Source organism: Camelus dromedarius, chromosome 10, assembly GCF_036321535.1.
Source record: "Camelus dromedarius isolate mCamDro1 chromosome 10, mCamDro1.pat, whole genome shotgun sequence".
NCBI lineage: Eukaryota > Metazoa > Chordata > Mammalia > Artiodactyla > Camelidae > Camelus > Camelus dromedarius.
In genome coordinates this window covers 71,856,494-71,884,477 of record NC_087445.1, presented here as the reverse complement: position 1 = coordinate 71,884,477, position 27,984 = coordinate 71,856,494, and the positions used below count along the sequence as shown (strand labels likewise).

General features: G+C 53.2%; 2 protein-coding genes across 20 annotated transcripts; both read left to right on the top strand.

Annotated features, from left to right (window-relative positions):
• The first annotated feature begins 104 nt into the window (after positions 1–104).
• Positions 105–8,784, top strand: ST6GALNAC4 (ST6 N-acetylgalactosaminide alpha-2,6-sialyltransferase 4). 2 transcript variants are annotated; one of them, XM_031450552.2, is made up of 6 exons: positions 105–251; positions 675–760; positions 2,296–2,481; positions 5,072–5,484; positions 7,316–7,423; positions 8,094–8,784. In XM_031450552.2, the coding sequence occupies exons 2-6, from the start codon at positions 749–751 to the stop codon at positions 8,278–8,280; spliced, it is 906 nt and encodes a 301-aa protein (XP_031306412.1). In that variant the 5' UTR covers positions 105–251; positions 675–748; the 3' UTR covers positions 8,281–8,784. The 2 variants fall into 2 exon arrangements, with proteins under 2 accessions (XP_031306412.1, XP_031306413.1); XM_031450553.2 differs by lacking the exon at positions 675–760 and having other exon boundaries at positions 107–251.
• Positions 8,650–26,171, top strand: ST6GALNAC6 (ST6 N-acetylgalactosaminide alpha-2,6-sialyltransferase 6). Of its 18 annotated transcripts, none has more exons than XM_031450538.2 (9): positions 8,650–8,765; positions 10,393–10,528; positions 10,620–10,710; positions 10,836–10,887; positions 16,787–16,877; positions 18,765–18,944; positions 20,940–21,346; positions 23,953–24,060; positions 24,682–26,171. In XM_031450538.2, the coding sequence occupies exons 1-9, from the start codon at positions 8,737–8,739 to the stop codon at positions 24,869–24,871; spliced, it is 1,284 nt and encodes a 427-aa protein (XP_031306398.2). In that variant the 5' UTR covers positions 8,650–8,736; the 3' UTR covers positions 24,872–26,171. The 18 variants fall into 18 exon arrangements, with proteins under 18 accessions (XP_031306398.2, XP_031306409.1, XP_031306406.1 ...); XM_064490546.1 differs by lacking the exons at positions 8,650–8,765; positions 10,393–10,528; positions 10,620–10,710; positions 10,836–10,887 and adding exons at positions 13,956–14,267; positions 14,762–14,822; positions 15,070–15,124; positions 15,439–15,510; XM_031450540.2 differs by lacking the exons at positions 8,650–8,765; positions 10,393–10,528; positions 10,620–10,710; positions 10,836–10,887 and adding exons at positions 13,820–13,937; positions 15,070–15,124; positions 15,439–15,510.
• The last annotated feature ends 1,813 nt before the right edge of the window (positions 26,172–27,984 follow it).

Here is a 27,984-nt window from a genome sequence, read left to right as displayed (position 1 = left end):
GCTGGTCGCGCTCGTAGGTCCCGCCCCTGCCGCTCAGCCCCGCCCCCAGCGCGCCTGTCTCCTCCCCGTCCTCACAAACACCGCCCCCGCCCCCGGCAGCGCAGGTTCAGTTTACAGCCTTTAGAAGCTGCGGCGGCAGCGCCGCTTCCGCCCCAGGGCTCAGGCTTCCAGTCCGGCTAGCCCGGTCCGCGGGCCATGGAGTTCCGAGCAGCGGATTCGGAGCAGCCGGCGCGTTCTAACCTGCCCGCCCGGTTAGCACCCCGCCGGGGGAGGGGGCGGTGGGGTCTGGGGAGAGGGGTGGAAATCCCTCGTCTATCCCGCCCCGGGCCTTTCCGTTAGTGAGGTAGGAGGGATGGGGTGGGAGTCGGGCTCCTGGCTCCTGGTTCTGTCTGACCCAGACTCGATGGATGACCTTGAGCCAAGGGCTCCCCCTGACTGTCTCTCCTTCCCCGCCTATACAATGGGGATTGAGTTGGCGGGAGGTTTCCCAAAGATCACTGATGCCAGCTCCTTTAGGATGGGAACAGTGCTTCCCCTTGTTTGGGGACTTTAAGGCTTTTGATTCCCAGAAGCCATCTGCCTTGACCCCAGCCTGTACCCTTCCCTGCCTCAGTTTCCCTGAGCAGTTTCTTCAGAGACCTGGGACCCAGCTCTGAGTTTCTGGGTCTTGGCAGGTCCCAGGCTCCCATCCCTTCCCAGCCCGTTCCCTGGAGACAGCAGCCACCCGGCTGCTGAGCGGAGCAACAGCATGAAGGCTCGGGTAAGTGGCGGAAGGAGGAAGGCTCACAGGGGACTTGGAGGTGGCTTCTGGCACAGCAGCCTCGGTAGCCTCTCCCACCCCAGGACTGACTATCACTTCTGACTCCACTGCTCCTGAGCTGAGGAGAAGGGCAGACTGTCCTCAAAGTCCAGCCCTGATCTGCCAGGTTGTGTGGCCCCATGCAAGTGGCATTCCTTCTTTAGTTTCAGTGCCTTGCCCATCTCCCCTGTAAAATGGAGATCATAGTACTACCTCCTGTGAGCATCCCCAAGGTCACCCAGGTGAGGCATCTGGTCACCTGGGAGGGGGACACGTTGTGAAAGTTCAGTTTAGCTGCTCTTGACTTTATTCAGGAGCCCCTGGTTGTGCCAGAGAGCCCTGGATGTCTTGGGGAGTCAACCATGGCTGCCTGAATCAAGGTCTCTGGGTCCCTCGTAGGCAGGGGACCAGGTACCAGGCAGATCCTGAGGCCTCAGGGTCTGAGCCCCACCCCACCCCCACACACAGCTGGCCACACAAAGATATATTTTTAGTAGCTGATGTGGTTTGTGGACAGAAGAAGGTGGGCCCCTGCAGGATATGCCTGGGGGGTTGGTGGGGGCTGCTTTTTAACCTCGGACTTTCAAAGAGCACCAGCCAGCTGCTAGGTGATTTCAAAGGGTCAGCAGAGGGACCTGTGCCTCTGGGGCAGGCTGGGAGAAAATTAGAGCCCAGCGAAACACAGGTGGTGACCAGATGGGCTGAGCACACAATAGCAGCCCCAGGTGGCCTCTTCTTGAAGACTTGGTGAGGGTATTCACTGAGTCAGCCAGCAGGGCCAGGGGGCCAGGAGAGCTTCCTGGTTCAAATGGCCTTTGGCACGTGGTTTTGGGAGGCGGGAACCTCTGGGCTGCAGCTTTCAGTTACTGAAACCATTTCTTGGCTAATCCTCTTCTCCCACCCTCTTTACTCACCCAGTCTGCTGACCCAGATGATCGTCAGCTAGGGGGACGGCCACTGAGTCAGCTAGGGGAGCGGATGGGCTGTGGGCATACAGGCAGTCTTATCCCAGCGTCTGAAGGGGGCTTGTTGCCCTTCTGATGGGCCACCCTCCTGTCCTCATGTGCACTTTACAGTAGCACTTTTGTCATTGCCCTCATAGTAAGTTCACTCTACAGGCATTCTGTATTCTGTAGAGGAAACAGGGCCAGAGAGGTGGAAAGTCGTACCCAAGGCTGCACGCTGCACCTCGGCTTCTACAGCCTGGTTATGAGGCCTCACCTTGCTGGTGGTCTTGAGCTATGCATATCACCCCAAACTGGTTTCCTTATCTAGAATATGGAAATAATGATAGGGCTTATTTCCAGGGGCTCATATGCCCTGAGCCTGACAACAGAGAAGAAGGCCTAATTAACTGAGACTGTGGACTCTGCTGATATTCTGTGAGCTACTGAGTTGTGATTTGGGCCATTGAGGCTGGGGTGCAGCACCCCTGCAGAAGCTTCTAGGAGCCCCAGGGCCCTCCACTCCCACCCCATGACCACTGTCTCCCCCAGGGTCGGCTCCTGCTCATCATCCTGTGTTCCTTGGGCTTCTCCGCCATCTACATCCTGCTGTGCTGCTGGGCCTGCCTGCCCTTCTGCCTGGCCTCCTGCCTGGACCCCCACTTCTCTGTCAACTTCCGGCCCACTGTGCCAGGGCCCCTGCACTTCAGTGGGTACAGCAGCGTGCCAGATGGGAAGGTGAGTCAGCTGAGCAGGCCCGGCTAAGGGTGCCCCCCTCACTGCCCACTCTAGGGGTAGTGAGAACAGGGCTGAAGTCAGGCCGGCCTGGACCCTGGGCTTGGCTCCTTTGCTCACCAGCTGTATGATGCTGACGAGTCACTCTGAGCCCCAAGTTCTAAAAGGACATTTTTTTTTTAATTCAACAAATATTGCCTGGCTGCTCTCAGCTGGGTGCAGGGGATAAAAAAGGTAAGTCAGACAGGATGGCCACCTGGGACGCCCAGTCTAGTGGGGGAGACAGACGTCATCACATCATGGTGATACATGCATCCTGTACGTATTCCTTCCTTCCTTCCTTCCTTGGGGGAGTAATTAGGTTTATTTATTTACTTATTTTGATGGAAGTACTGGAGATTGAACCCAGGACCTTATGTATGCTAAGCACACACCCTTCCACTGAGCTATAACCTCCCTGCTGTCCATCTTTAGATTTAACTGTCTGCACGCCATCCATTTATTTAGCAAGTGTGTGTTTGGTGCCTTGGATGTATCCTGCCTTGTGCTGATCGTTGCTGAAGATACAGATGACACAGATAAAAGTCATATCAGCCCCAGAGCTCCTCCTCTTGGGGAGCCAGGGATGATGGAGCCCAGAGGTGGCAAGCCAGCTGAGGCCCCTGCCCCACGGCATCCACTCCCCATGCTTTCTCTGCTGGGCGAGGTTAGGAGCACTATACACCCCTCACTCTGATTTCAGCGGCCCCATCTGGTAGGTTTCATGAAGGCATCCCCAAGCAACACCCAGTGCATGAAGCTCCCAGTTCTGAGTCTAATGACTCTCTGAATGTTGGTCAGAGGGAGATGTGCTCAGGGACCCTGTCTTGGAGGAGACCTATTTCAGGTCTTCATCCCTCTGTACATGGTGTGGGGCCAGGGGGCAGTCGAAGTTGCTTTATCTGTAAAAGGTGATCGTTGCAGTTCTACCTCTGGAGGGTTGCTGTGAAGTCTTGGCTGAATGATTCACGGACAGTGTTAGGAACAGGTGCTGTGTAAATCTTTGATCGAGATGCAGAAACAGCTAGGGTGGCGGGGGGCAGGGTGGGTCGAGGGAGACAAACTCAGGCCCTCCACAGGTTTGGTCAAGTGGGCCAAACGGCGAGGTGGGCTAGGTGGGTGCTGGCCCGTCTTCTGTGGTCACGGTCAGTGTCCATTTCAGACACTCAGAGCCCATGGAGACGTGGGCCCAGGGTGGCCAGATCCTCTGAGTTTGTTAACAGAAGCTGAAAATCTAAATTTTGAATGTCCAAAGGGCTGATTTTTATAAATTAAGGATTAAAAGACCTTGTGCAGGACAAGCAAACACCTCCTGGGGCTCGTGGTGACCTCGGATCTAACAGACCTTAGTTGTCAGGACAGGCTCAAACTGAGAGCAGAATAAGGATGTCTTGTTCTTTTTTGCTGGGGCATGGAAAATGGGGCTATGAATCCTTAAATCAACATTATGTTAGACATAAAACGTCCTTGAGTGGGCTGCGACAATGTGTCTTTTAGTGACTAGAATTAATGTTCCCACATCTTTACAGGCACCTGTAAACCTGTGTTCCCCCAGGAGAGCATGGAGACCTAGGGTGGGGAACAAGTCCTTTTCCGGGAACTCTGACCCCTGACCCCCAGTGAATGTTTACAGGCTTATTGGCGTGGCTTCTGCCTCTCAGGGGATAATGAGATGGAGTGTGGGCCCTTACTGTGCCCTAGGTCTGTGTTGATCACTCTCCAGGCATTTTTCTTTTTCCTCTCCAGGCATTTTTTTTTTACATTTTTTTATTGAGTTATAGTCATTTTACAGTGTTGTATCAAATTCCAGTGTAGAGCACAATTTTTCAGTTATACATGAACATACATATATTCATTGTCACATTTTTTTTTTCGCTATGAGCCTCTCCAGGCATTTTTAATTGAATCCTTACAACCCGGTCATGTAGATGTGATTTTCATCCCCATTTTATAGATGAGGGAACGGAGGCTCAGAGAGGCAAAGTGACTTGCCCAAGCCCACACAGCTAGGAGGGGACAGAGCCAGGACTCAGGCTCAGGACCAGAGGTTCCCAATGTTGTCGTGGGCACTAAAGAGTGCTTTTACTTATAAACTGGGCTGATGAGAAATGACTCAGGTAGAGGAGGGAGTGACCTCAGAGTGATTCTGAAGAGCCTACGTTCGTATTTACCTAACACATACATGACACCTAATCTGTACCAGGCACTGCTCTGAGTGCTTTGTAAATATTTGGTTATGTAACCATAATGAGGAACCACAACACACTATTAGAGCCTCAGCATTAGAGACAAAGGCAAGGAACATTGCTGATGAGGAAGCATGGGACCTCGATGGTACAATCTTAGCTCTGCCATGTTGCTATCAGTGTGACCCTGGGAAAGTCGCTCCACTTGCCCAGCCTCAGTTTCCTCGTCTGCAAAATGGGTTGGTAAATTACTTGAAGCTGATATAGGTGTCAGATGCAGTCAAAGGGTGTTACTGGGTGGAGGAGCCAGTGGGAGGGAGTGGAAGCTGTGTGCCCATGCCTTTCTTTTTCTCTACCTCCTCTCGCAGCCGCTGGTCCGAGAGCTGTGCCACAGCTGTGCTGTGGTGTCCAGCTCCGGCCAGATGCTGGGCTCGGGCCTGGGCGCCAAGATTGATGGTGCCGAGTGCGTGCTGCGCATGAACCAGGCACCCACTGTGGGCTTCGAGGTGGACGTGGGCCAGCGCAGCACCCTGCGCGTCATCTCCCACACGAGCGTGCCGCTGCTGCTGCGGAACTACTCGCACTACTTCAAGCAGGCCCGAGACACGCTGTACGTGGTGTGGGGCCAGGGAAAGCACATGGACCGTGCGCTTGGCGGCCGCACTTACCGCTCGCTGCTGCAGCTCACCAGGATGTACCCAGGCCTGCAGGTGTATACCTTCACCGAGCACATGATGGCCTACTGCGACCAGGTCTTCCAGGACGAGACGGGCAAGAACCGGTGAGCTGGGGGCCTGCCTTCCTGAGGAGCCTCTTATCTACCGAGGGTCTGCTCTGTCAGGTGCTGGGGCTCAGCAGTGGTAGAGGCAGACATGGTCCTGCCCTCTGATGGGGGATGGGAATCAGAGAGACTGTCATTCATCGAGTTATCATATAGCTCGTGAATTCCAAATGGTGGTAAGGGGCATTTGGCCTTGCCAGCATGGGTTGGGGAGCACTGACTAGTGTTAGGGTTGTGTCAGGGAGCTCTTCCCTCTGGAGGGGATGTTCTGAGACCTGAATTGATCTCTGAAGTCCCTTCGAGATAATGAAAGTAACAGCTGCAGTTCTAACAGCCCTTTTCATGCACCAGGCACTGGGTTAAGTACTCTGCGTTCAAGTCCCCTTTTATCTCTCTCCTGTGGCCTCCTCCCCCGAGCCCTGGCTCCTCCCCCCGCCTTCCCAGCTCAGGAAATACAGCCGCCAGCCTCTAGTTTTTCAGCCGAAAACTTGAGCTTTGCTCATGACTCCCTTTGTTTCATCCCCTACTGCATGCGGTAGGCTCTTGAATCTCCTTCTGTGCCCACGGGTGCCACCTTGACCTAAGCCACCATCCTCCCCAGCTTTTGCAGCACACTCATGGCTGGTCTCCCTGCTGCCACTCTTGCCCTCCGTGGTCTGAACTCCAAGGGCCCCAGGGAATTCATCCCGTCAGTCACCAGCCCTCACTCTATAGCAGCTTCCTGTCACATGGAGAATAAAACCCAAACTCCCGCCTCCTCCCCTCCCCTGGCCCATAAGCCCTGCATGATCTGGCCCCTGCCTGCTTCTGTGACCTCCTCTTCCTCCGTTTACCCTGCTGCTCCAGCTGCACTGGCTGTCCTCAGACATTCGTGTTGTTCTCACCTGTAACCCTTTGCACATGCCGTTCCTCCCCTCAGACCCTCCCATGAATGACTCGTTGCATTCCGCTGTGGATGGACTGTTGCCTGGACCACCCCATCTGAAGGAGCACCTCCCATCTGATAGCCTTCATCCCATTCTTTTGTTTCACTGTTTTCCCAGCAGTTCTCTCCCAGTTGCCCCTTCCTTTGAGGATGTTAGCACCTGTGGGGTAGGTTCTGGCCAGCAAGGGGCTTGGGAGGTGTTCAGTCTGAATGAATGAACCAGCCCATAACCCCTTGGTTGAGGTGGAGGTGAGTGGCCCCCAGCTGGGAGAGTAACCAGTGCTGGTGCTTTGGGAGAGTTGAGGCCTGGGGTAGCCACATGGTCCCTTGCTCTGAGTATGGTGTTGGAGCATGGAGGGGGAGCTGGGCTGACAGCGTTTCAACTCCTTAACTGCCTCTAATTATTCCCATTTCACAGATGGGTCACTGAGGCTCAGAGAGGTTCATGAGCAAACTTGATGCCCCAGAGTAGATTCAGGGTTCAAACTGAAGACCATTTGATTCCAGAGACTCCTTCTTCCCCTCTTTCAACTACTGTACCCTGCTGCCCGCTGCTGTCTCCCCAAGCTTGGTCCCTTAGATATGGAGAGGATGTGATCTGGGCTTCCGCAATATCGCTGGGGTGGCGGGTGGTAGTTTGCTCAAGCCCTGCGAGGGTGGTGAGGAGAACAGACCTGGGTTTGCACCAAGCTCCACCTCTTGCCTGCTATTGGCCTTGGGTTGTCTCTGCCCGCCTCCCCTCTGTAGGGGTCAAGGTGAAAGGCCCTTGGCTGAGAGGGTAGCTGTGCCTTGAGAGAGCTGAGTCCGGAGCTGCCACACAACACCTTGTTCCTAGTGGAGCGGGGCAAGTCGAGGGGCTGGGGGTGGGACATGGCCGGGCTGACTGTGTTTCCCTCTCCCTGCCAGGAGGCAGTCAGGCTCCTTTCTCAGCACCGGCTGGTTCACCATGATTCTCGCCCTGGAGCTGTGCGAGGAGATCGTGGTCTATGGAATGGTCAGCGACAGCTACTGCAGGTCAGGCCAGCCGGGCACCGGGCGGGAGGACACCATGGGCCCGTCCACGCTGGAGAGGGGGTGGGCTTCCCAGTGGGTGACTGAGGCACAGACACTCCTTGGCCTGGCACTAGTTCGCACGGTGCCAATGAGTAGGTAGGTGTGCGGGGCTGGCATCTGCGTGCTCCCGGGAAAGAGGGCTCTCTCACCATGAGCCCAGCATGAGGCGCTTTGCATTTTTTTAAGTTTTTTTTTTCTTTTCCTTAATCTTTTTATGGAGGTACTGGGGATTGAACCCAGGACCTCATGCCTGCTAAGCAAGCACTCTGCCACTGAGCTATACCCTTTCCCCACGAGACGCTTTGCCATTTTTTGACCTGTGGTCTCAGCCTGGAAGGTAGGTACTACCATCCCCATTTTACAGATGGGTTATTGAGGCTCACACAGGGTATGTCTTTAGCCTGGAGTCAACCAGCTTGCAAGAAGCAGAGCCAGAGCCAGGGCTTGAACCCTGGCCTTTGGGATCCTTGGGCAGCCCTATTCCTTCTTTATCTATCGTGGTCCTTGGGACCAGGCATGGGGCTCTGTGGCTCGTAGTACCTGGTGTGGGGTGGTTGCGGTAGGTGGTAGGGTCTGGCGGGAGGTGGGAGAGTCCTGGTGCCTCACGCTTGTCCCTGTTCCCCACCTGCAGGGAAGAGAGCCACCCCTCGGTACCTTACCACTACTTTGAGAAGGGCCGGCTGGACGAATGTCAGATGTATCTGGCACATGAGCGGGCACCCCGCAGCGCCCACCGCTTTATCACTGAGAAGGCCGTGTTCTCCCGCTGGGCCAAGAAGAGGCCCATCGTGTTCGCCCATCCGTCCTGGAGAACCTAGTAGTCCTATCTCCCCACCGGCCACGACACTGTCACCAGGCCTCTGTTCCAGCTACACTCCACCAGAACATTTAATTTATGAATTCTGCCTCTTGCCACATGCTTAGCGGACCCAAGTTCGCTTCCTGCCCTACCCATCTCAGGCCCCCAGACCTAGGGAGAGAAGAGGGGAGCCGTGGCAACCTTTGCACCCTCATTCCCACCCTTGCTCCCTGGATAATCCGAATTTTCATTTCGGGGTTCATCCTAGCTCCAGGTCTGTCCAGTGGCCTTTGCCCCCGGGGCTGGCGGCCCCCAACTCACCAGCATCATGACTTTTGACTGTGCACCAGCCCTGGTCCTCGCTCCCCACACTCCCTCTCCACCTGCCTTTGGTGCCACACTTCCCAGGCTGGGTGCCCTGGTCAGGGCAGCCCAGAGCTTGGGGTTTACTGGGCAAAAGGGCCTTTGAACTGTGATGGCCAGGGCCCCCTCTGGAGTGTACGGGTAAACGTGTTTTCAAGAAGCCTGTCTCGGGTGTTGTCATGTATCCAGGGGTGGGGATCGGGGCTCCTCTCCCTCCCACAATCCAGTAATAATCTGTTGTCTTGAGGGCAGACCTACAGCCAGTGGGGCTTCTGGCCATTTGACTTGCCTGTGTGTTTCTTCCCCAAGAGCCTACTGCTTCCCCGAACCGGTCAGGGAGCCTCCTCCCACCAGGGTCAGGGAGCCTGGCCCCGAGGCGGCATAGGAAACTCTCCAGCTCTGAGACTTCCATATGACCTCCCTTGCACCCAGTGGGAGGAGAGCCTGGGGCCTTGGAGGAAATGACTCTGGGTGGGAGGAAATTCCTCCACCTCATGTTGCCTCCCTGATCCATGGTCAAAAGGACCTTGCCAGTTAAATTCCCTATTACCTCTGGCGTTTGTTACACTGCTTAAAAGGAAGGCGGAGGGCAGGCCCAGGGCTTTCCTCTGAGTTTGTTTCCTCACCTGGAAAGTGGAAAAGCAGATCCGCCGGTGAACAGATAGCAAGGATGTGCAACCATCCAGGTGTGTGGGGTGGGTAGTGTTACAGATGAAGTGAAGCCATGAGGCTGAGTCATGCAATCCCGGGTCTGAGAGCTGAGCCTGACTGTCTGTGCCCTGCACCAGGGGGCTGGAAAGAGCCCAGGGGGTCTTCACCACCACTCCTTTCTTCTTTCTTCCCTCCTCCTTCCCTCCCTCTTCTGGAAGCCAGGAAACTAATGGAGGACCAGGACCTCAGGCTCTCAGCTGGGGTGGAGCCTGGGGTTCTAGCTTCTAGCTCCAGGGCTCGGCCACGTCATTGGTGTGTGACCTGTGCAGTTGCCTGGGTGCCAGACTTAGCTTAATGTTCTGCTGTCGTCACTTGAAATTCTTCATATGTATACATACGTATATGTTTGTGTGTGTGTGTGTGTGTATTTTTTTTTTAGCAAGGAGCTTTGCCTTTTCATTTTGCCCTGGACCTCACAGATCACATAACCATTTGTGCCCGGGAGTCTGGGTGACCTGAGACACTCCCTGTGCCGCTCTCAGCCTTCTCAGGAGGGTCTGGAGACCTGGCACCTGACCCACAGGCCTGCCTTTTGTGCCCTGCCTCTCCCTACCCAGGGCCAGGTGGGCCCAGAAGCCTCTGCAGGCATGGGAGGAGGGAGGACAGCCCTGAGCTGGGGAAGCAGGGAGGAGGCTGGCAGCTGAGCCTCAGCTACTGGCCTGGCAGTGATGAGTGTTTCTGAGCAGATGATGGGCAAACTTTAAGGGTGGGCTGTAACCTGGCAGGCAGGGGGTTGGTGTGGGAACTTCCTGGCTCAGAGGGAGGGCGCTGGAGTCAGACCTGGCCTCACTCTCGCTCTACTTCCTACTGTGGGACCCTGGCAGATTAGTGCCTCCCTCCAGGCCTCAGTTTCCTCATTTGCAAAAGGTATTAAAGTGCCTACCTCATGGGACTGTATGAATTCAGAGAGGTAAGACCCATAAAGTGCTTGTCCCCAAGACTGGCACTTGGGTCACCCTTGCTCACCTAGCCCTGCCTTCCTTGTTGGTGACAGATGGACAGGAAGACTTTCTACCCCCATCAGCTATCTGATCACAGTGTCATCCTCGGTCTCCAGGGTCTACTGGTTTTGCTGGGATTCCAACTCCACCCCCTCCCGGGATGTCCCTCCTCCTGTTCCATTTCCTGGGAGATGCTGGCCCAGACCTTGGACCCAGTGCACAGAGGCACCTCTGTCATGGCCCTGCCCCTGGGTGGGTAGGATGTTTACTGCTGGGTTGGTCCAAATACTGTCTTTCTGGAGTGGTGACCTGGCAAGACTGACCTACCAGCTACTTCCTGCAGGCCGACGAAGATGACTGGAAACTGGATCTGGGCCTGTTGACGTCTCTCTGGACCTTCTTCTTTGCCTCTATAGTTCTGCAGCTTCTGGGAGGTGAGTTGGGGGACAGGAGCCTCCTCCCAGTCCTGGGGAGTGTGGTGGGGGACACTTACCTCCGTGTGCAGCACCTCTTTGGGCCTCTGTTTTCCTGTCTCACTCTGGCTCCTTTGCCTTCTCAGCAAGCCTGCTGGGGACCCATCTACTTTCTCCTGAGGACAGTGGGGAAGCCAGGTGAGCCTCATAGCCTGGTGGTGTCTGTCTTAAGGGGCCTCTCCTCAGAAGGAAGTTGGGGCTAGGCCCAAACATCATCTAGCCGGGTGAGGAGAGGAAGCTCTGTTCTTCCAGGTACTGCTGGGCACCCCTGTGCCGTGTTGCCTGGGCCAGCCTGAACACTCTGGCCTCTGTGAAGGACCAGGTTCTTCCTGGTTCCAGACCCACTGCCCAGAGGCCTCTGAGGACTCTTTCCAGTATCCCATGGAAGGGGAAAAGCCTAACAGTGCAAAAATTGCTAAGGGGTGAGGAGGGGAGGGTCACACCCAGGACCCACACCCTGGGGCAGGAAGCGCTGAAGCAGAGGGTCAGGGAGTAGCGCCAGGAACGGCCCCAGCCTTCCACCCATGAAGGGACCCCCTAATCTTGTGGGGCCGGCCTGGGGCTTTCAGAGGCAGAAAGACTTGTGATTATTCAGCAGACAGGCCTGGGGGAATCCTAGCCCAGGCACCTGTGCACTCTCTGTACCTCAGTTTCTCCCTCTGAAAAGTGGGAGGAACAGCAATATCCATCTTACAGGTTATTTTAATGATTCAGTGAGGTATGTTTGCCAAGTGCTTACTAGCCAAGGAGAAAGCACCTGACATACAGGAGCTGTGGTTTTTTTTAATCCTTGTTACTGTTCTTGAAGTGGTTACTGTTCTTGGGGCCCAGGAAAGGGAAGCCAGCCAGTCCTAGAGCAGGGCCTCCTGGAGTGAGCCTGGGCCCAGGGGCATGGCAAGCCTGAGGAGGGAATTCCAGATCTGGATCCGGATCTGGATTTGGTCCAAGAGCTGGACTGCCGTACCCTTTTATTTCCAGAGTCCCAGTCATTGGCCTGGGGCTGGGAGGAGGGCTGGGGACAGGATGCCACCACCACTAGCCTGTAACCTGCTGGTGACCTTAAGCAAGGGGCTCCCCATCTCTGAGGCCCCAGCAGTCAGATTCATCAGGCATCCTGCCCACTGCCCTGCTCCCTGTTCCGTGTTTCTGTGGTTTTCTGTCCTGCAGCCAGCAGGGTGAGTCAGGTGGCTGAGGAGGGCTGGGGTGAGGATGGGGCTGGGGTTCAGGAAGTGGATAAAGGTGGACATCAGAGCGACAGGAAGCCTCCCTTGTCTGTTCACACTTCCCCCCTCCCTCCCACCCCCTGCCTGGTGGGCAGTGTCTCCACAGCCTGGAGGCTGGACCTTGGGCCCGCTGACTTTTGTTTTAATTAAAAACAAAGTGGTATTAACTTACCAAATGAGTCCAGTGCAAACCACCAGGAAGTTTATAAAGCAAAAAGTGAAGATAGACCCCACTCCACCCTCCCCGCATCCACTGTCCAGGGGAAATTGCTGCCAACAATCCTGAGTGGATTCTTCCAGTCACCTTTTGTGTGCGTTTACAAACATTCATGCATAGACAGTTGTATAAAAAAAGGAATCAAGCTATATATGCAGGTCATTTTTTATAAATTAAAAATAAGTTTTCAAATATAAAAACATTGTGTGACCATTACCTTCAAAATTTTGGAAAGTGCAGTTAAACCAATAGTAGACAGCAGCCTATAATCTTATCATTCTGGAAATAACCACTATTAACACATATCATTGTGATAGGCAAAAAAGTATCTCTTCATTTTCATTTGATTTATCTTTCCTCCTGAATGACAGCATGCATTATACTTGTAAATTATAAAACACAATATAGTGAATCTCTTGAACTCATGTCCCACTTAAAGACCAGACCTTTATTCTAACTCGCACACCCCTACCTTTCTTCCCCTCTCCAGCATCCCTGCCTCCCCACAGAGACAGCTGTGTTCTTGACTTTTGCTTTTAAAACTTTAATCGCTCTGATAGTTAAAACTATCTCCTGTCCCTGGCTATGAGAGGTGGCCTACTGCCTGCTGTATGTTTAAACAATATATTGTGTAGTTCCATTTGCCTTCCAGGACTTGTCTATTTTCACTCCTCCCGTCTGTAAGATTCACCTTGTCATTTCCCCTGCTATATAGTATTCCACCATGTGAATGTATCATAATGTTAAGAAAAATTTCATTCTGCTTGATAGATAAATGAGCTGTTTCCAGGTTTGTATTATTTCAAACAATGCTGCGGTGAACTTTGTTGCATACGTTTGCAAGATTTTCTCGAGGGTATATATACCAAGGAGCAGAATGCAAAATATTACAACTGTTTCTTAAAATGATTGTAGAGGTGCATTTTTTAAACTTGCTTTCTTCACTTAAATGTCCTGTAAATATCCTGGACATCTCTTCCTGCCTGAGCCTACAGATCTGCATCATTCATTTTAGCAGGGCTGTGCCTTTGTTCATTTAACCAGGCATCCAGCATGGCTACTTGTTTTTTTCACTGTCACACAGAATGATGTAATGAATACCCCAATAATTATAAAAAGTAATGTAACATTTTTAATCCTTACAACAACCTGTGAGGTTGTTCTTCCTTTTTCCCGGAGGCTCGGGAAGCATAAGTAACGTGCTCAGGCGACACAGCTAGTAGATGGCAGAGCTGAATTCAACGGTGGGCCCCTGGGTTCACCCAGGGTGACTACTGGGTGCAGGGCTCTGGAGGCCCAGGGTAGGGGCGCCCAGGGAGAAACTCAGCCGACTCCAAGAGCAGTGTGCTCAGGGACTTAGTTTCCCCATTCCGGTCGTAGAGACAATAAAGCGAGGTAGAAGTGGGCCTGACCCAAACTACAGGTTTTCTGAAAGGCTGTTGTTATTGTGGTTGTCACCACAGGCTGACTAGAGATGTAAGCGAGGCGCTTCCGGGGGTCCCTCCCCTCTCACCCATCCCCTCCTGCACCGCCTGGGGAGGGGGGAGGCGGAGCCACCCGTTGCCCCTCGAGGCTCCGCCCGCCTCCCAGGCCTGAGCCCCGCGCGGCGAGCGGCGGCTTTAGGACCCAGCGGGCCGGTGCTGCGGCGGGGCCTGGGCGGTCGGAGCAGCGCAGACCCCGGCTCTCCGCTCCCGGCGCCATGTGAGGGGGCTCGGGGGCTGCGGGGAGCCGGGCGCTCCCCGTGGAAGGTGAACGGGAGCCGCGCGGAGGCGGGCAGCGGGAGGGGGGCGCTGCCTGCGCCCCTGGTAGAAGGGGGTCGGGAGCCGCTGGGGATGGAAATTGATGCGGGGGCTCCCGGGGCTCTCCTAGACCCACTCACTCTTGACAGCCGCGCCTGGAGATCCCGGTCCTCGCGCCCAAGGGCTTTCGCGGGGTTCTCGGGGCCTCCTGCCGCTGACATCAGAGCTTGGGGACCCTGCCGCTGTCCTGCTTCCCTTCTCTTTCCAGCTGGGGCTAGAGCTACGGACCCCCTGGCGTGCTGGAGGGTGCGGGGACTCAGGGCAAGCGGGGCGCGGAGGGTGAGTCTCCCCTCTTTCAGGTGGACCCACGGTTTCGGCGCCCCCCATTTGGATTTAGAAACCTCCCTCCCCCTTCTCCCGGGAGCGCTCCTCCTACGCCGTTCCTAGGGACGTCCGGTTACTGCAGGACTCCCTGAGCTGGGAGAAGCAAAGCCCCCAAACAGAGGGCAGGATGTGGCCCCCACCCTTAACCCAAGATTCAGCCCTCCCGCGCGGCCCACCTTGGGTGTGAGTCTATGCTCCTGGCTCAGAGCTCTGGGCTGCTGCCTCCCTAGCCTGAGCAAATCGCTCCCCAACAGGCCTGCTCCCCTTTGCTGGACCAGGTGCTGGTCACACACTCGGGTGGCCTCTAGTCAAATCCAGCCCTGGGGGACCCTTGAAAGAGATCCGATCCGGCTCATTCCTGGGCTACTCCCTGGAAACAAACCTGGAAACAAGGTTCCCCAGCAGGCTTTGGACAGCGATGCAAGGCACTTTTCTTCTCTTAACCTCAGTCTCCTCATCTGTGAAATGGGGATAAGAGCCTCTACTGTGCAGCGTTGCCAGGAAGATTCAGTGAGTGGGTGATACTTAGCAAGGGGTTGCATTCTAGAGGGAAGTTGCTGGGCTAGGCATCGGTGGGCAGGGGAGTGTTTTCCTGGCAAGCTCCTGAAGAGGTAGGCCTTGAACAATGAATAACCACAAAACTAACAGCTGCTGGCACTGAGCAAGCACTTTCAAACCCTGTGCTTCCCTTACCACATCTACTTGAATCCTTCTAACAACCATATGAGTTACCTACTTTTATGATTCCAATTCACAGATGAGGAAACTGAGGCTCAGAGAGGTCACATGGCTTGCCCAAGGCCCTTCAGCCTGTAAGTGGTGGAACCGGGATTCACACTTGAACCTGAGATGCTGTACTGACCATGGCTTACTCAGGGCAGGATTGTGATGGGGCTGACCAGGGGGACAGTGGTCCTGGCTGAGGGCACTGCTCAGGCCAAGGTGGGAAAGTTGGGGGTGGGCCTGGGAAGTGGAGTGCTCTAGTGTGTCTGGAGCATGGAGCATCTGAGGGAAAGGGTAGTAAGGGGAGGCTCTGCTCAGAAAGGCAGCTGGGATGCCAGAGGTGTCAGGGCCGATGGGGGCTACCCAGCGATTCTGGATAATTTTTGTTTTAATGGGCTTTGAGTCCAAGGACAAGCTGCTTTTCCCTTCTGATGAGCCTCAGTTTCCTGATCTGTACCGCTGGGACAGGACCATGGTGAGAGTCCCGATGAGAGTCCCCGGCAGGCTGCGGAAAAACCCGAAGCCAGGCTTGGAAGGAGGGGGCTCCCGCGGAGACGCGGCGGGGTTGTGTAGTGGGCGGGGTTAGGGCCTAACCAATCAGGAGCAGCGCGGGGGCACCTCCTTTGGCCCGGAATTCTCTTACTGTTTCTGATAGCGGTTTCAGAGTAAACAGCTGCTAGGTCAGGGCACGGAGAGAGTGTCGGTAGCTGGGAGGCCCCTGGAGGGAAGGACAGAGCTGGGGAGTTCTTGGGCCCCAGTTTCTCCCTCTGCACAGACTCCTTCCTTAGTGCCTTCTGGCCTTGAATCTGCTGGAGGTAGCTGGACACAAGTACCTACTCCCTTTTGACAGGTGGGGAAATTGAGAAGTTGCATCCTGCGAGGAGGGTGGGGGCCCTTTGGGGAGTGAGGAGTAGAGCTGGGCTTGTCCCCTCACAGCTGAGGCCACTGGGGCTGGAGCTGGGACAGGAAGGAAGGGCAGAGACAGGAATTAAGGCTGCATGGTCCTCAGAGGCCCCATACTCACCCTCGGAGGATGGGGCTGTGATTATAGCCATTAAACAGGTGAGTCTGAGCCCTTAACCCCCAAGATCTTACTTATTAATGAATGAAGTTGAAACAAAGGGGAAAAAAGGTAAGAAAGAGTTCATTCAGTGGCCCCCCGGCACCCATGTCCAGGGCTCTGGAGGCATGCAGAACGTGTGGGTGAGGACCTGTGTGGGCTGCGTCCTCAGAGGGCTCTTAGCCTAGCTAGGAGGAGGCACACAAGAGACATTCCGGGCTCACCCCAGGCTTGGAGGATGAGGATGAGTGGCCGTGAGCAGGATACTGGAGGGTGTTCCAGTCAGAGGGGCCAGTTTATGAGTGCAGAGGAGTTTGGGGACATACAAGAAATGTTGCTTTATTGAGGCCTCAGGAACCTAAGGCAGGGTTTAGAGTAGGGGTATGAATGGGGCTCCTGCTGTGTGGGTGGAAGTCCCCACCAGCAGGGGAGCCAGCTTTAGGCCTGCAAGTGACTTTAAGAGCTGCAGTGTGGGGAGGTCCTTGCTCAGCGGGCAGAGTAGGAGAGAGCTCTGCCACCGCCTTACTGTGTGACATCAGGCCAGTTTCTGCTGTTTCTGGGGCCTCAGTGTCTTCATATGCGAAATAGGTACAGCTCTGAGCCTTGGAAGTCATGGGTGGGGAGGGTGAAGCCTAGGACCAGCTGGACTTAGGGGGGATACCTAGGCCGTGACCCTTTCTGTGGCTTACAGGTGTGACCTCACATCCCTGCCCCCTGGGCCACCTGCAGGACACTGGCCCCTGCCCCTCAGCAGACGCCGGAAAGAGATGAGTAGCAACAAAGTAAGTGCCCCTTCATTTGTTGTCCTCATCTCAGCTTTTTATGTCCCTCGGTGAAATGGGCTCCTTCGGACCTGCTTCGGTCCCAGTTCACCACAAGTCTTTCTTCCCTGCTAAGAAGCTGCTGATGCCTGGGAGGCCCTGATGTGAGGCCTGCTCTGGCCACTGATCTGTGTGGCTTTGGGCAAGCTCCTGTCTCTCTCTGGGCCCAGGTCCCCCTCTGTCCTCCTAGGCTTGGCTGGTCCATCTCTGCTAAAGTGTTGGCTGAGAAGGGGACTGTGGAGTGCTGTGCAGGGGATGAGGGTGGGGAGGTAGAGGTGAATGGGGGGCTGGGGGAGGGGGTAGTGGTCAGAGTCAAAGATGACAGAATGTTGTGAGCATCACTCTGAAGGTGCCAGGATTCCTCATCATTCATTCATTTATGCTTTCCTGAGCACCTGCCCTGTACCTGGCCCTGTACACCCCTTTTCTAGGATCCACTGCACCACAGATTTGGCAGAACCTAAGAGTTGGGGGTGGGGTGATGTGGTTGTATGTGGGTCCAACCTGGAGAGAGAAACCACACAGTAATTTGAGCAGGGAAAGTTTAATGTAAAGAATTATTAACTATAATGGGGCATTGGAGTAGCAAGGGATTAGAACTCTACAGAATACAGGAATAGCAGGTATAAGAGCAGCCACCACCCCCAGGACTGAGATCCAGGCCTTGCTGGAGAAGGCACAGCTCTGGCACACTGGATGGCAGAGAACTCACTGTGGTGCTGTGCTGGTGGAAATTGTCAAATCCACCTGCTACGCTATGAGAAGGATGTTCACAGGTGATAACTCCCAGCAGTCAATTCAAGCACCATGCAAAACTGCTCCAGGGAGGGGAAGCTTATGTTTTTTGGGTATTGCTGGTGGTTGAGTGTGCTCCATGACCTCAACTCTGGAAAAGCTGTGATTACGGCAGGAGTCAGAGGCATTCTGCTTTAAAACTGTCTGAAGGTGGGTGCTGGAGGAAGCCGCTGGCCACTGGGCGCTGGAGGTGGAACATACGCTGGAGAAGCCATGTGCACTGTAGGAGCAAATGCACCAGAATCAGGTGCAAAGTCCCCAGAACCCAGAAGCAAATGCCTATTCTCCTGCAGTTTCTCTCCAGTGCCCTTTACTGACAAAACTTATTATGCAGTTTGCTGGCAAGGTAAAACATGTAAAGGGCTCAGATCCATTTTCACAGAGCAGGCAAAAAGAGTAAACCTGGAGCTGAGAAGCAATACATCGATAACCAGCAGAGGTTCCAGCACAAGGAACCAGGACTCCCACGTCCACCTAGCCTTGCAGACCCTGGGCAAATAAATGCCAGTGGACAGTGGATACCACTTTCCACCCTGTCAGCCACATGTTGGTGTACTGACTACCCATGCCTCCTGATTCCTTCCCAGACCCTTTCCCTTCAGGTTTAAATGAATGATAAACATTTATGGACAGTTACTGCTTGAGGAAGACCTGGGCCCTCTCGTTTGAATGCCCCACCTGTCTCCAAGCATCCTTCCTGCTGCAGCTGGAGGGATCCTTCTGACAGCCACGTCCAATCCAATCCAACAAACCCTGAAAACCTTCTGTGCTCTGCACCTGGCCGTGGGAACTGATACAGTGGGGGTCAAGCCTGACTCAGTGCCAGCCCTCAAAACTCATGGTCTAATGGAGGGATGTGGTGATGTAAATGCAGTGTGATTGGTGCTGACTTAGGTGGTGCTCAGGGGGCTGGAGGAGGCCTTCATGGAGGAGGTAGTGCCTGAATTGGTCTGGAATGAAGAGCAGGAGTTAGTCAAGCATGGTAGGTAGCAAAGAGTAGGGGTGCTGAGCCTGCCGGGCGGCTGGGCCCTCACTGGCCTCTCCCCTCTCCAGGAGCAGCGGTCAGCAGTGTTCGTGACCCTCTTTGCCCTCATCACCATCCTCATCCTCTACAGCTCCAACAGTGCCAATGAGGTCTTTCATTACGGCTCCCTGCGGGGCCGCCTCCGCCGGCCCGTCAACCTTAAGAAGTGGAGCATCACTGATGGATACACCCCCATCCTTGGCAACAAGGTAGGGCAGCCCCTTTGGGAAGCTCTCTGAGAGCTGCCTTGTGACTCATCCTACCCACTGCCTACTGTTGATAATCCCCATTCCTCCTCCTCCTCCACTTCTTCTCTCTACTTCCTCTACCCCTCTTAAAGGAAAGGGTGGACCCCAGGAGTCCCGTGCCTTCAGCCCCTTGTTTGCTCTGTGACCCTGGACTAGTATGCTGTCCCTCTCTGGGCCTGGGTTTTCTCCGAAGTCCCACCCTTAGTGCTACTATCTGTCTCCTGAGTCAGAATCTCTTTGGAAAGGTCTCTCTGGTTTTCAGTTATCTCTGTCTCTGCAGGGGAATCTGCACAGGGTTTGGGAGCAGAACACTAGGATCCGTGACAACACAACAACAGTAACTATAACAACTGCCCATTATCAGTTGCCTGCTGTGTGCTGGGCACTGTGATCAGCAGGAATCCTCATACCAACCCTGTGAGGTTAGCATTATCTCCTTTGAAGAGACAAAAACAAGGCTCAGAGGGGTGACATCACTTGCCCAAGGCCACACAGCAAGGAACCAGGGCATTACCCCTGATGAGCTACAGATGTTTAAAGAGGCCAAAAGTCATTCCTGGGGCTTCTGTTTGCCTTGGGTAGCTGTGAAATTCAGGTTGTTTTTCTGGGGTTCACCCTGTAGTCCTCTGAGCCCTACTGTTTTCCCTGGGGTCAGGGAGAGAACTGGCTTCAAGCATGGACTCCACCTTCCAGGAGGAGGTCTCCCCAGGCCCTGCCTACCTCTCTCTCCGCTCACTAAACATCCTAAATCTTTCAGGTCTTTGTCTACACAGTGTATAGAGCCTGGGGCTCTGAACACACCCTCACTGGAAAAGGGCGACTTAGCAGATGTTTAGAGACAGATTAACACCTAACTGAGACTTTCTTTACCCTAAGAACTCTTGAAAGAGAAATGAAAAAGGTGGAACCCAGGAGAAAGTGGAACAGCCTGAGTGTGGGTGATGTGGAAGGGAGTGAGACAGAGCTTGGCTTGCAGCTGTTTCCAGCCTGATAGGGGAGGTCAGAAAAGTGGAGCCCAGGAAATCTGGCAAAGCTGTGAGTTGAGATACACGGGGCATGTTGCTGGATCTTGGAGTAAGGGCTCAGGGAAGTCTGCCTGGAGGAGGTGGCACCTGAGCTTAGACTCGAAGGGTGCATGGGAATTCCATGGGCAGAAAATAGCCTTCAGATAGCATGTGGTTCCAAGCCATTCATTTCATCCATAGGGGAGCAGAGTCCCAGAGCAGTTTCCACACCCTTTCCTATTGACAACGTGGTGTCCTGTTCACGGGTGATGTGGAAATGTCATGGGTGCATTGGGGAGGATGTCATCTTTGGGGAGCTGGGCTAAGGCTGGGGCTCAGTGGCTGTATAGACCTGGGTTCAAATCCTGACCCTGCACTCCTCTGCTGTGTGAACTTGGGGACATCCCTGCATGGCTGTCCTGTTCTGTTCCTTAACCCTGCCCCAGCCAAGCAGCCTTCTTTTGCTTCTGAACACACCATGATCATTCCCACTGCAGAGCCTATAGTCATGCTATTTCTCCTACCTGAACACTTTGCCCTAAGTGCTCCTCTTCTTCCTGCAGGTATCAGCTCAGAGAGACCTCCCAGATGACTTTTCTAGGGTAGCCTTCACTCCTTCCACTTTTGATCCCCTGCCCCTATTTTATTTCCTTCCTAGCACGTTTAACTTACCACCTGGTGTTATTTTATCATTTACTTATTCACTGTCTGTCTCCCCAGACTGTGAGCTTCTTGAAGGCAGAAGCGGGGTCTCTTTTGCTCATTGCTCTGGCCCTTGTACTTGGCCATTAGCCAGCTTGCTATAAATGTTTGTTGAATGCTGGCTTCAGTTTCTCTGTCTTTAAAATGGACATCGTAATTCCTGCCTCGTGGAGGCCTGGATATACGAAGCACAGCATCTGGCACTGAGTGGTCTTAACAATGTTGACTTTGCTTGTCCCTCCCCCACCAGACGCTGCCCTCCCGGTGCCACCAGTGTGTGATTGTCACCAGCTCCAGCCACCTGCTGGGCACCAAGCTGGGCCCCGAGATTGAGCGGGCCGAGTGCACAATCCGCATGAACGACGCACCCACCACAGGCTACTCCGCCGATGTGGGCAACAAGACCACCTTCCGCGTGGTGGCCCATTCCAGTGTATTCCGTGTGCTGCAGAGGCCCCAGGAGTTTGTCAACCGGACCCCCGAAACTGTGTTCATCTTCTGGGGTCCCCCAAGCAAGATGCAGAAGCCCCAGGGCAGCCTGGTACGCATCATCCAGCGGGCAGGCCTGGTGTTCCCCAACATGGAGGCCTACGCCGTCTCTCTCGGCCGCATGCGCCAGTTTGACGACCTCTTCCGGAGTGAGACAGGCAAGGACAGGTACCAGTCTCCTGCCTCCTATCTCTGGCCAGCCCAGTGCTTCCTCTCAGCATGCTCCGCCCAGAGGGCGTGGTCACTTCTTGCCACCTCTGGCCTGGTTTCCTAGGGGAGTTCCTTTCATGTCCAGCAATTAGTATGCGTCATTTCCCGCATGCCCTGCAGGGAGGGCCTCCTCCCAGCGTGCACTGCTCTGAGAGAATGAGGCTCCCAGCATCCTCTGCTCTGAGGTTGGACAGTCACTCCTAGCATCTTTCTAGGAGAACTCCTCCCAGTAGCATGCCTCATGGAAGAGCTGATCATTCCCAGCATGTCTTGCTTTAAGCACATGGTTGCTCTCAGCATGCTCTAGTCTAAGGATACATCATTCTCAATATGCCCTGCTCTGACTAATCTCCCTAGAAAAGCTAGACCAGTGCTGTCCAATAGAAACAGAATGTGAGCCACATGTGTAATTTAAATTTTTATAGGAGCCACATTTAAAAAGTAAAAAGAAACAGGTGAAGTTAACTTAATGCATTTTTTACTTAACCCAGTATATCCACATGTAGACTACATATTTTGTTTGACTTATACTAATTAAAAAAAAATTTTGGTTTCTAATTATTCATTGCTAGTATATTGATTTTTATGTATTGATCTTTTATCCTGTAATCCTGCTAAACTTACTTATTGGTTCTAGGAGATTTTTGTAGCTTCTTTGGGATTTTCTGTGCAGATGATCATGATGTGAGGATATGAAAATAAGAACAGTTTTATTTTTTCCTTACTAATCTATATGCCTCTTATTTCTTTTTCTTGCCTTATTGCACTGGCTAGGACTTTCAATACAGCACTGAATTGTATTGGAAGTGGTGAGAGTAAACATCCTTGCCTTGGTCTCAGTCTTAGGAGGAAAGCATTCAGTCTTTCATCATCAAATATGATGTTTGCTGTAGGTTTTTGTAGCTTCCTTTTATCAGGTTGAGGAAGTTCCCTTCTCACTGGTTTGCTGAGAGATTTTATCATTGTTGGATATTGAATTTATTGAATGTTTTTCCACATCAGTTGGTATCATGTGGTTTTTCTTAAGACTATTAATGTCGTAGATTACATAGATTTTTCTTCTTTTTTTTATTGAAGTATGGTCAGTTTACAACGTTGTGTCAGTTTCTGGTGCACACTTTGATTTTTGAATGTTGAATCAGCCTTGCATTTCTGAAATAAACTTCACTTGGTTGTGGTGTATTGTTCTTTTTATATATTGCTGGATATGATTTGCAATATTTTGTTGAGATGTTTGTATCTGTGTTCATGAGAGATACTGGTCTGGCATTTATTTTGTACTATCTTTGCCTGGTTTTGGTATCAGGGTAATGCTGGCCTCAGAAAATAAATTGGGAAGTATTTCCTCTTCTATTTTCTGAAAGAAATTATATAGAATTGGTGTTATTTCTTCTTTAAATGTTTAGTAGAATTTGCCAGTGAAACTCTCTGGGCCTGGAGAGTTCTTTTTCAGAAGATTTTTAAATGGTGAATTCAATTTCTGTAAGAGTTATAGAATATTCCTATTATCTATGTCATTTTGGGTGAGTTTTGATGGTTTGTAGTTTTCAAGGAGTTGGCCCATTTCATCTAAGTTGTCGAATTCATGTATGTAGTTTTTTGAGGTTTTCTTATTATTCTTTTAATGTCTACAGAGTCTGTGATGATATCCTCTCTTTTATTCTTGATGTCGGTAATTTGTGTCTTTTTTCTTTGTCAGTCTTGCGAGAGGTTTATTTTCTGTTAAACTTTTCAGAGAGCCACCTTCAATCAAATATATCCAAAATATTTTCAGTTCAACTTGTAAAAAATTATCAGTGACATATTCTACATTCTGTTTTTCATACTGTCTAAGGAATCCAGTGTGTATTTTACACTGACAGCTCATTTCAACCACAGCCATGTTATTATGACCATATAAAAAGCCCAAGAGATGACAGCTATGTTTCACTGAGTGCTGACCATGTACCAGGCATTACTACATTTATTATCTCATTTACTCCTCACAGTAATCCTAAGGGATACCTATGTTGTTCTACCCATTTCATGGATGAGAAAAACTGAGGATGTTTTGTGAATGGCCTCAGTTAGTCAGGTGCTCACGTGTGCCCATGTGCAGCTAGTGGCTGCTAAAGTGGGTAGTCCAGCCTGAGGTTCTAGGTAACTTGTTCTGTGCCTTGCTCTGGACTTGTGATCACTCCCAGCTTGACTTTCTTTCACTAGTCTTTCATTAGGAGTTTGTTCCTAGCATGTACACAGCTGCTTCCACTGTGCTCTGTGGTCATGGTCACTCCTAGCCTGCCCAAGTGCGACCAGTCTCCTCGGAGTTAATTCCCAGCATGCCTTCTTCCTATTCTTTCCTTCAGAGGAGCCCTCTCCACACCCCTCATCTCTGTCCAGACAAGCCCTCTGCCACAGCATGCCCGTGCTCCCACAGCAGCCTAGACAGGGCGAAGCCGAGGTTGGGGGAGGGTCCCATGAGTGTGTGGGAGGAATTCTGAGAAACTCTGCGGGTTGACCACTCCTCCCTACCTGTTCCACCCCTGCCTGCTTGCCCCCTCATTATGACTCCTCTCTGTCCCCAGGGAAAAGTCTCATTCATGGTTGAGCACCGGCTGGTTCACCATGGTGATTGCGGTGGGGTTGTGTGACCACGTGCACGTCTATGGCATGGTGCCCCCTGACTACTGCAGGTGAGTCCCCCTCCCAGGACAATGGCACTCACTGGCCCCAGGGTGGAGCTGGGGATCTGGAAACTTTGGCTGGGGTGTCTTCGAGGACCTCTGTTTTATGGTATTCAAACTGCTCTGCAGAGATCTAAGCTCCATGGAGCTACTGCAGGGACCTCCATCCCAAGCTTAGAGTTTGTATATTAATAATAACTACTATTATTATTATTATGACTATATAAAAAGCCCAAGAAGTGACAGCTATTTTTTACTGAGTACTGACCAGGCATTCTGTACCAAGCATGACTACATTTATTATCTCTTTACACTTCACAGTGACCCTAAGGGATAGGTACGTTACTCCATTCAGGGGTTGGGAGCCTGGCTCCAGACCCCACAGTTCTTACCATTACCCCACATTGTCACCGTCTTGGGGAAAGGAAAAATTTCCACTGCATTAAAAAAAAAAGTTTGAGGGTCATGAAGTTAGTCTACCCTACACCCATTTCACAGATGGGGAAACTGAGGCTCAGGGAAGGGCAGAGATTTCCCCTACTGAGATCATACAGCAGGTCAGGGGCTGGAAAAGGCAGGATCCTGCTGGTGCCCACCTTGCCCTTATGGTCCCCCTCTGCTCTGCCCCAGCCAGCGACCCCGCCTGCAACACATGCCCTACCACTACTATGAGCCCAAGGGGCCGGACGAGTGTGTCACCTACATCCAGAATGAGCACAGCCGCAAGGGCAACCACCACCGCTTCATCACGGAGAAGAGGGTCTTCTCATCCTGGGCCCAGCTGTATGGAATCACCTTCTCCCACCCCTCCTGGACTTAGACCGGCCTGCCTGTGGGGCACTCAGAAGGGACACAGGAAGTGGGTCTCCGCCCAGCCACCTCTTGGCCAATCAAGGCTGGTCGGAGTGTCTTCTGACCAATCAGGCCCTTGAAGAGGGTGTAGCCTCCAGCCATTCAGGGCTTGGGGGCATCTCTTGGCCAGTCAGGGATTTGGGTTCCTATGTCATTTATCCGGTGTTGAGGGTATTTCTCGTCCAGTCAGGGTCTGAGCATAGTCAGTCAGGGTATTTCTGAGTAAACTGAGGTGAAGGACATGTCCTTCCCCAATGAGGCCTTGGTTCAGAGCCCCAGGATAGACCCCAAATTGTTTCCTTTTTGCTGGGGCAGCAGTGTCCTATCCCAAGGATCTAGGAACTTTGTGTTGCCCTCTCACTTCCCAGAGCCAGAAAGAGTTTGCGTGGGAGTGGGAGCTTTCTGGAGGCCAGGCTGGGGTGTTTGTTGGGTTGTCTGGGGGATGGTGTTGGGGGTGGGAGGCCGGTATTGGGGGTTTTGGCTCTGCCCTGAGTAGCCTTGGACAAACCCCCTGCCCCTCTCTGGGCATCCTTCTGCCTGCATCAGCTTCTAATGTGGAGTCTGAGAACCTTTGCACCTCCCCCACCAACGTCCATGGGTCTGTCCTCTGTTAAGACTGGATTCCTCCAGCCATCACCCCTTGCTGGGGGGCTCAGCTCCCTGAAGGTCTGAGGTTCCCTTCCCCACCTCCTCCTGGAAACTTGAGGATATTTTTGTGCAAATTCCCCTGAGTTTAGGGGACTCAGATAGGAAGGGACAAACCTTCAGCTGTTTTCTTATTCCCTCTGCCCAGCTGCCATTAGCTTGGCTCTTAAAGAGCCAGGCCCCCTTTTCTATCATCCAGCAGTGAGGTTTTCCACCTGTTGGAGGAGACTTTGGAACTAAGAAAGGAGAGGATCCCAGCCAAATCAGGGTTTCTTTCAGCCTCTTTGTCTGTAGCTGCTGGAACTGTCCAAAGGTATCCCTCCAGCTGGGCCTGGGAAGGCTTTAGGGGACTGGAAGCTGTGTCACCTGGGTTCTGTCTCGTCACTTTATTGGCACTTTATTGCTGGGCCTCGGTGGGGTGGGTTTACCCCCCTGCTCTTCTGGAACCTCAAAGGGAAGACCAGAGGACTTCCTGGAAGAGGCTGTGGAGTGGAGGGGTCAGGTGAAGGAGGAAGAGGCCAGCAGTGAGCCACTGCACATTGGAGTGGAGGGGTGGGGGCCAGCAACTACCCCAGACTTGGTTTTGTAATGATTTGTACAGGAATAAACACACCTGAGTTCCAGCTCTGTTTCCGGTGTCTCCAAGATTGAGATCTGCTCTCTCTGGCCCAGAGCTTCGTTCCTCTTCATGGGAACAGTGCCCACACCTTCCAGAATGGGAGCTCACACACAAGCAGAATGGTCAGCTTTTTCAGCCGGCCAGTGAGTCATAATTTTACAGCTTAGGTGGAGACCTGGCGGCCCTGGGGGCTGGGGATGAGTGAGCCAAACCCACCTGGCTCTACTACTACAGGAGAGAGGATAGCCTTGTCCCAGGTCCCACTGAGTCCCTGGGCCCCGCCCTGCCAATTAAGGGTCTTTGGCTTCTCACAGGAAAGAATTCAAGAGCGAGCCATAGTTGAGTAAAAGTGGGTCTTTTCAGAGAGATAGGTGCACACTCCATAGGGAGAGTGGGCTGTCTCAGAAGGCAAGAGTGACTATGAGGTGCGGGGTTGTTAGTTTTCATGGGCTTGGTAACTTCATATGCTAACGAGTGGGAGGGTTATTCCAACTACTTTGGGGATGGGGCGGGGATTCCCAGGAATTGGGCGCCGCCCACTTTCTGACCATTTATGGTCAGCCTCGGAACTCCTGTCATGGTGCCTGTAGGGAGTGCCCCTTATCATGCTCCTATGTTACAGTGAGCGTATAATGAAGCTCAAGGTCTACTGAAAGTCAAATCTCCCACCATCTTGGGCCTCAAGGTCTACTGGGAGTCCAGTCTTTAATTGCTGTGTCATTCCTTAAGTGGCTCTGCCCTCGCTTCTTCCCTCCTGCCTCAGTTCTAGTCCCACCTCCTCCTACCTGTGTGACCTAGAGCAAGTCACTTCCCCTCTCAGAGCCCCAGCTCCCTCCGGGCTGAAACCAGACACTGCTCTCAAGTTGCTCAGGATCTAGGGAGGGGAGGGGACCCACCACAGGGTCAGCCTAGTACGGGCCCCAAAGACAGCAACACAGGCGCTGCCAGAGTGGCTTTGGAGGAGGTGACGTTCTTCCCAAGGAAGAATCCTGCAGAGGTTTGTGGGAAGAGCTTCCTGCTGGAAGAGGGGACGGGAAAGAATGGCATTTCTATCACAGAAAGAAGTGGGGGGGGGGGGTCATGCAGGATGGGTGGTTTGAGGTGCTGAGGGCAGGGAGCCCAAGTATCCTGCAGGGCCTGGCAGGAGGGAGTCGGGCAAAGCTGCAGCCCAGGCCCGGTGTGGTGTGTCGTGGATCCTTCATTGCTGCCTCCAGCCTCTCAGCAAAAAGGCTTGTTTACTCCAGGCTGGCAGGAGGAAGGGGGTTGGTGACTCTGGGAGATTACAACCTGTTTAGGCAGATAAAATGCCCTTGGGAGTGGAGGCCTAACAAAAGGTGACTGTGAGACAAGGGTGGACGGCCTGCTGGGGACAGGAAAGAGCTCTCCTGGGAACTGGACCAGCGGGATGGGGGCCACGGAGCTGGCTGGCGAGAACGGCTCCTGCGTTTGTCTGAGTTTGTGTATACATTCACTCACCAGGTAGCCACGTGCCATGCCCTGTGTTAGATGCAGTTGATGAGGGATGGGATGTCAGGTGGGAAGAAGGGCCTGAATGGAAGCCTGGTTGGGGACCCACAGCCTCGCTCGATAGGCAGCGAGGCCGAAGAAGGAGGGAGCCATGGGAGATGGGGCCAGATGGCAGAAGGCCATGAGTGCCAGCCTAAGGTGGGGTGAAGCCTCCATTCTTCCTCCTTGGAGGGGCCATCCTTGCTCGGACAGCAGCAGGACGGGCAGGAGGCTGGGGGGTTGCAGGGCCAGGCCCAGGATGACCACACACAGTAATGGTGGCAGTGCTGGGCGTGTTTGAGGGACGGGGA

Coding starts and splice junctions, on each gene's coding strand:
- ST6GALNAC4 (XM_031450552.2), top strand. Junction 5,485..7,315: donor GACGAGACGGGCAAGAACCG/GTGAGCTGGGGG, acceptor TCTCCCTGCCAG/GAGGCAGTCAGGCTCCTTTC. Junction 7,424..8,093: donor GTCAGCGACAGCTACTGCAG/GTCAGGCCAGCC, acceptor CCCCACCTGCAG/GGAAGAGAGCCACCCCTCGG.
- ST6GALNAC6 (XM_031450538.2), top strand. CDS start 8,737: ATGGCCAGGGCCCCCTCTGGAGTGTACGG. Junction 10,529..10,619: donor TGTCATGGCCCTGCCCCTGG/GTGGGTAGGATG, acceptor TACTTCCTGCAG/GCCGACGAAGATGACTGGAA. Junction 21,347..23,952: donor AGTGAGACAGGCAAGGACAG/GTACCAGTCTCC, acceptor CTCTGTCCCCAG/GGAAAAGTCTCATTCATGGT.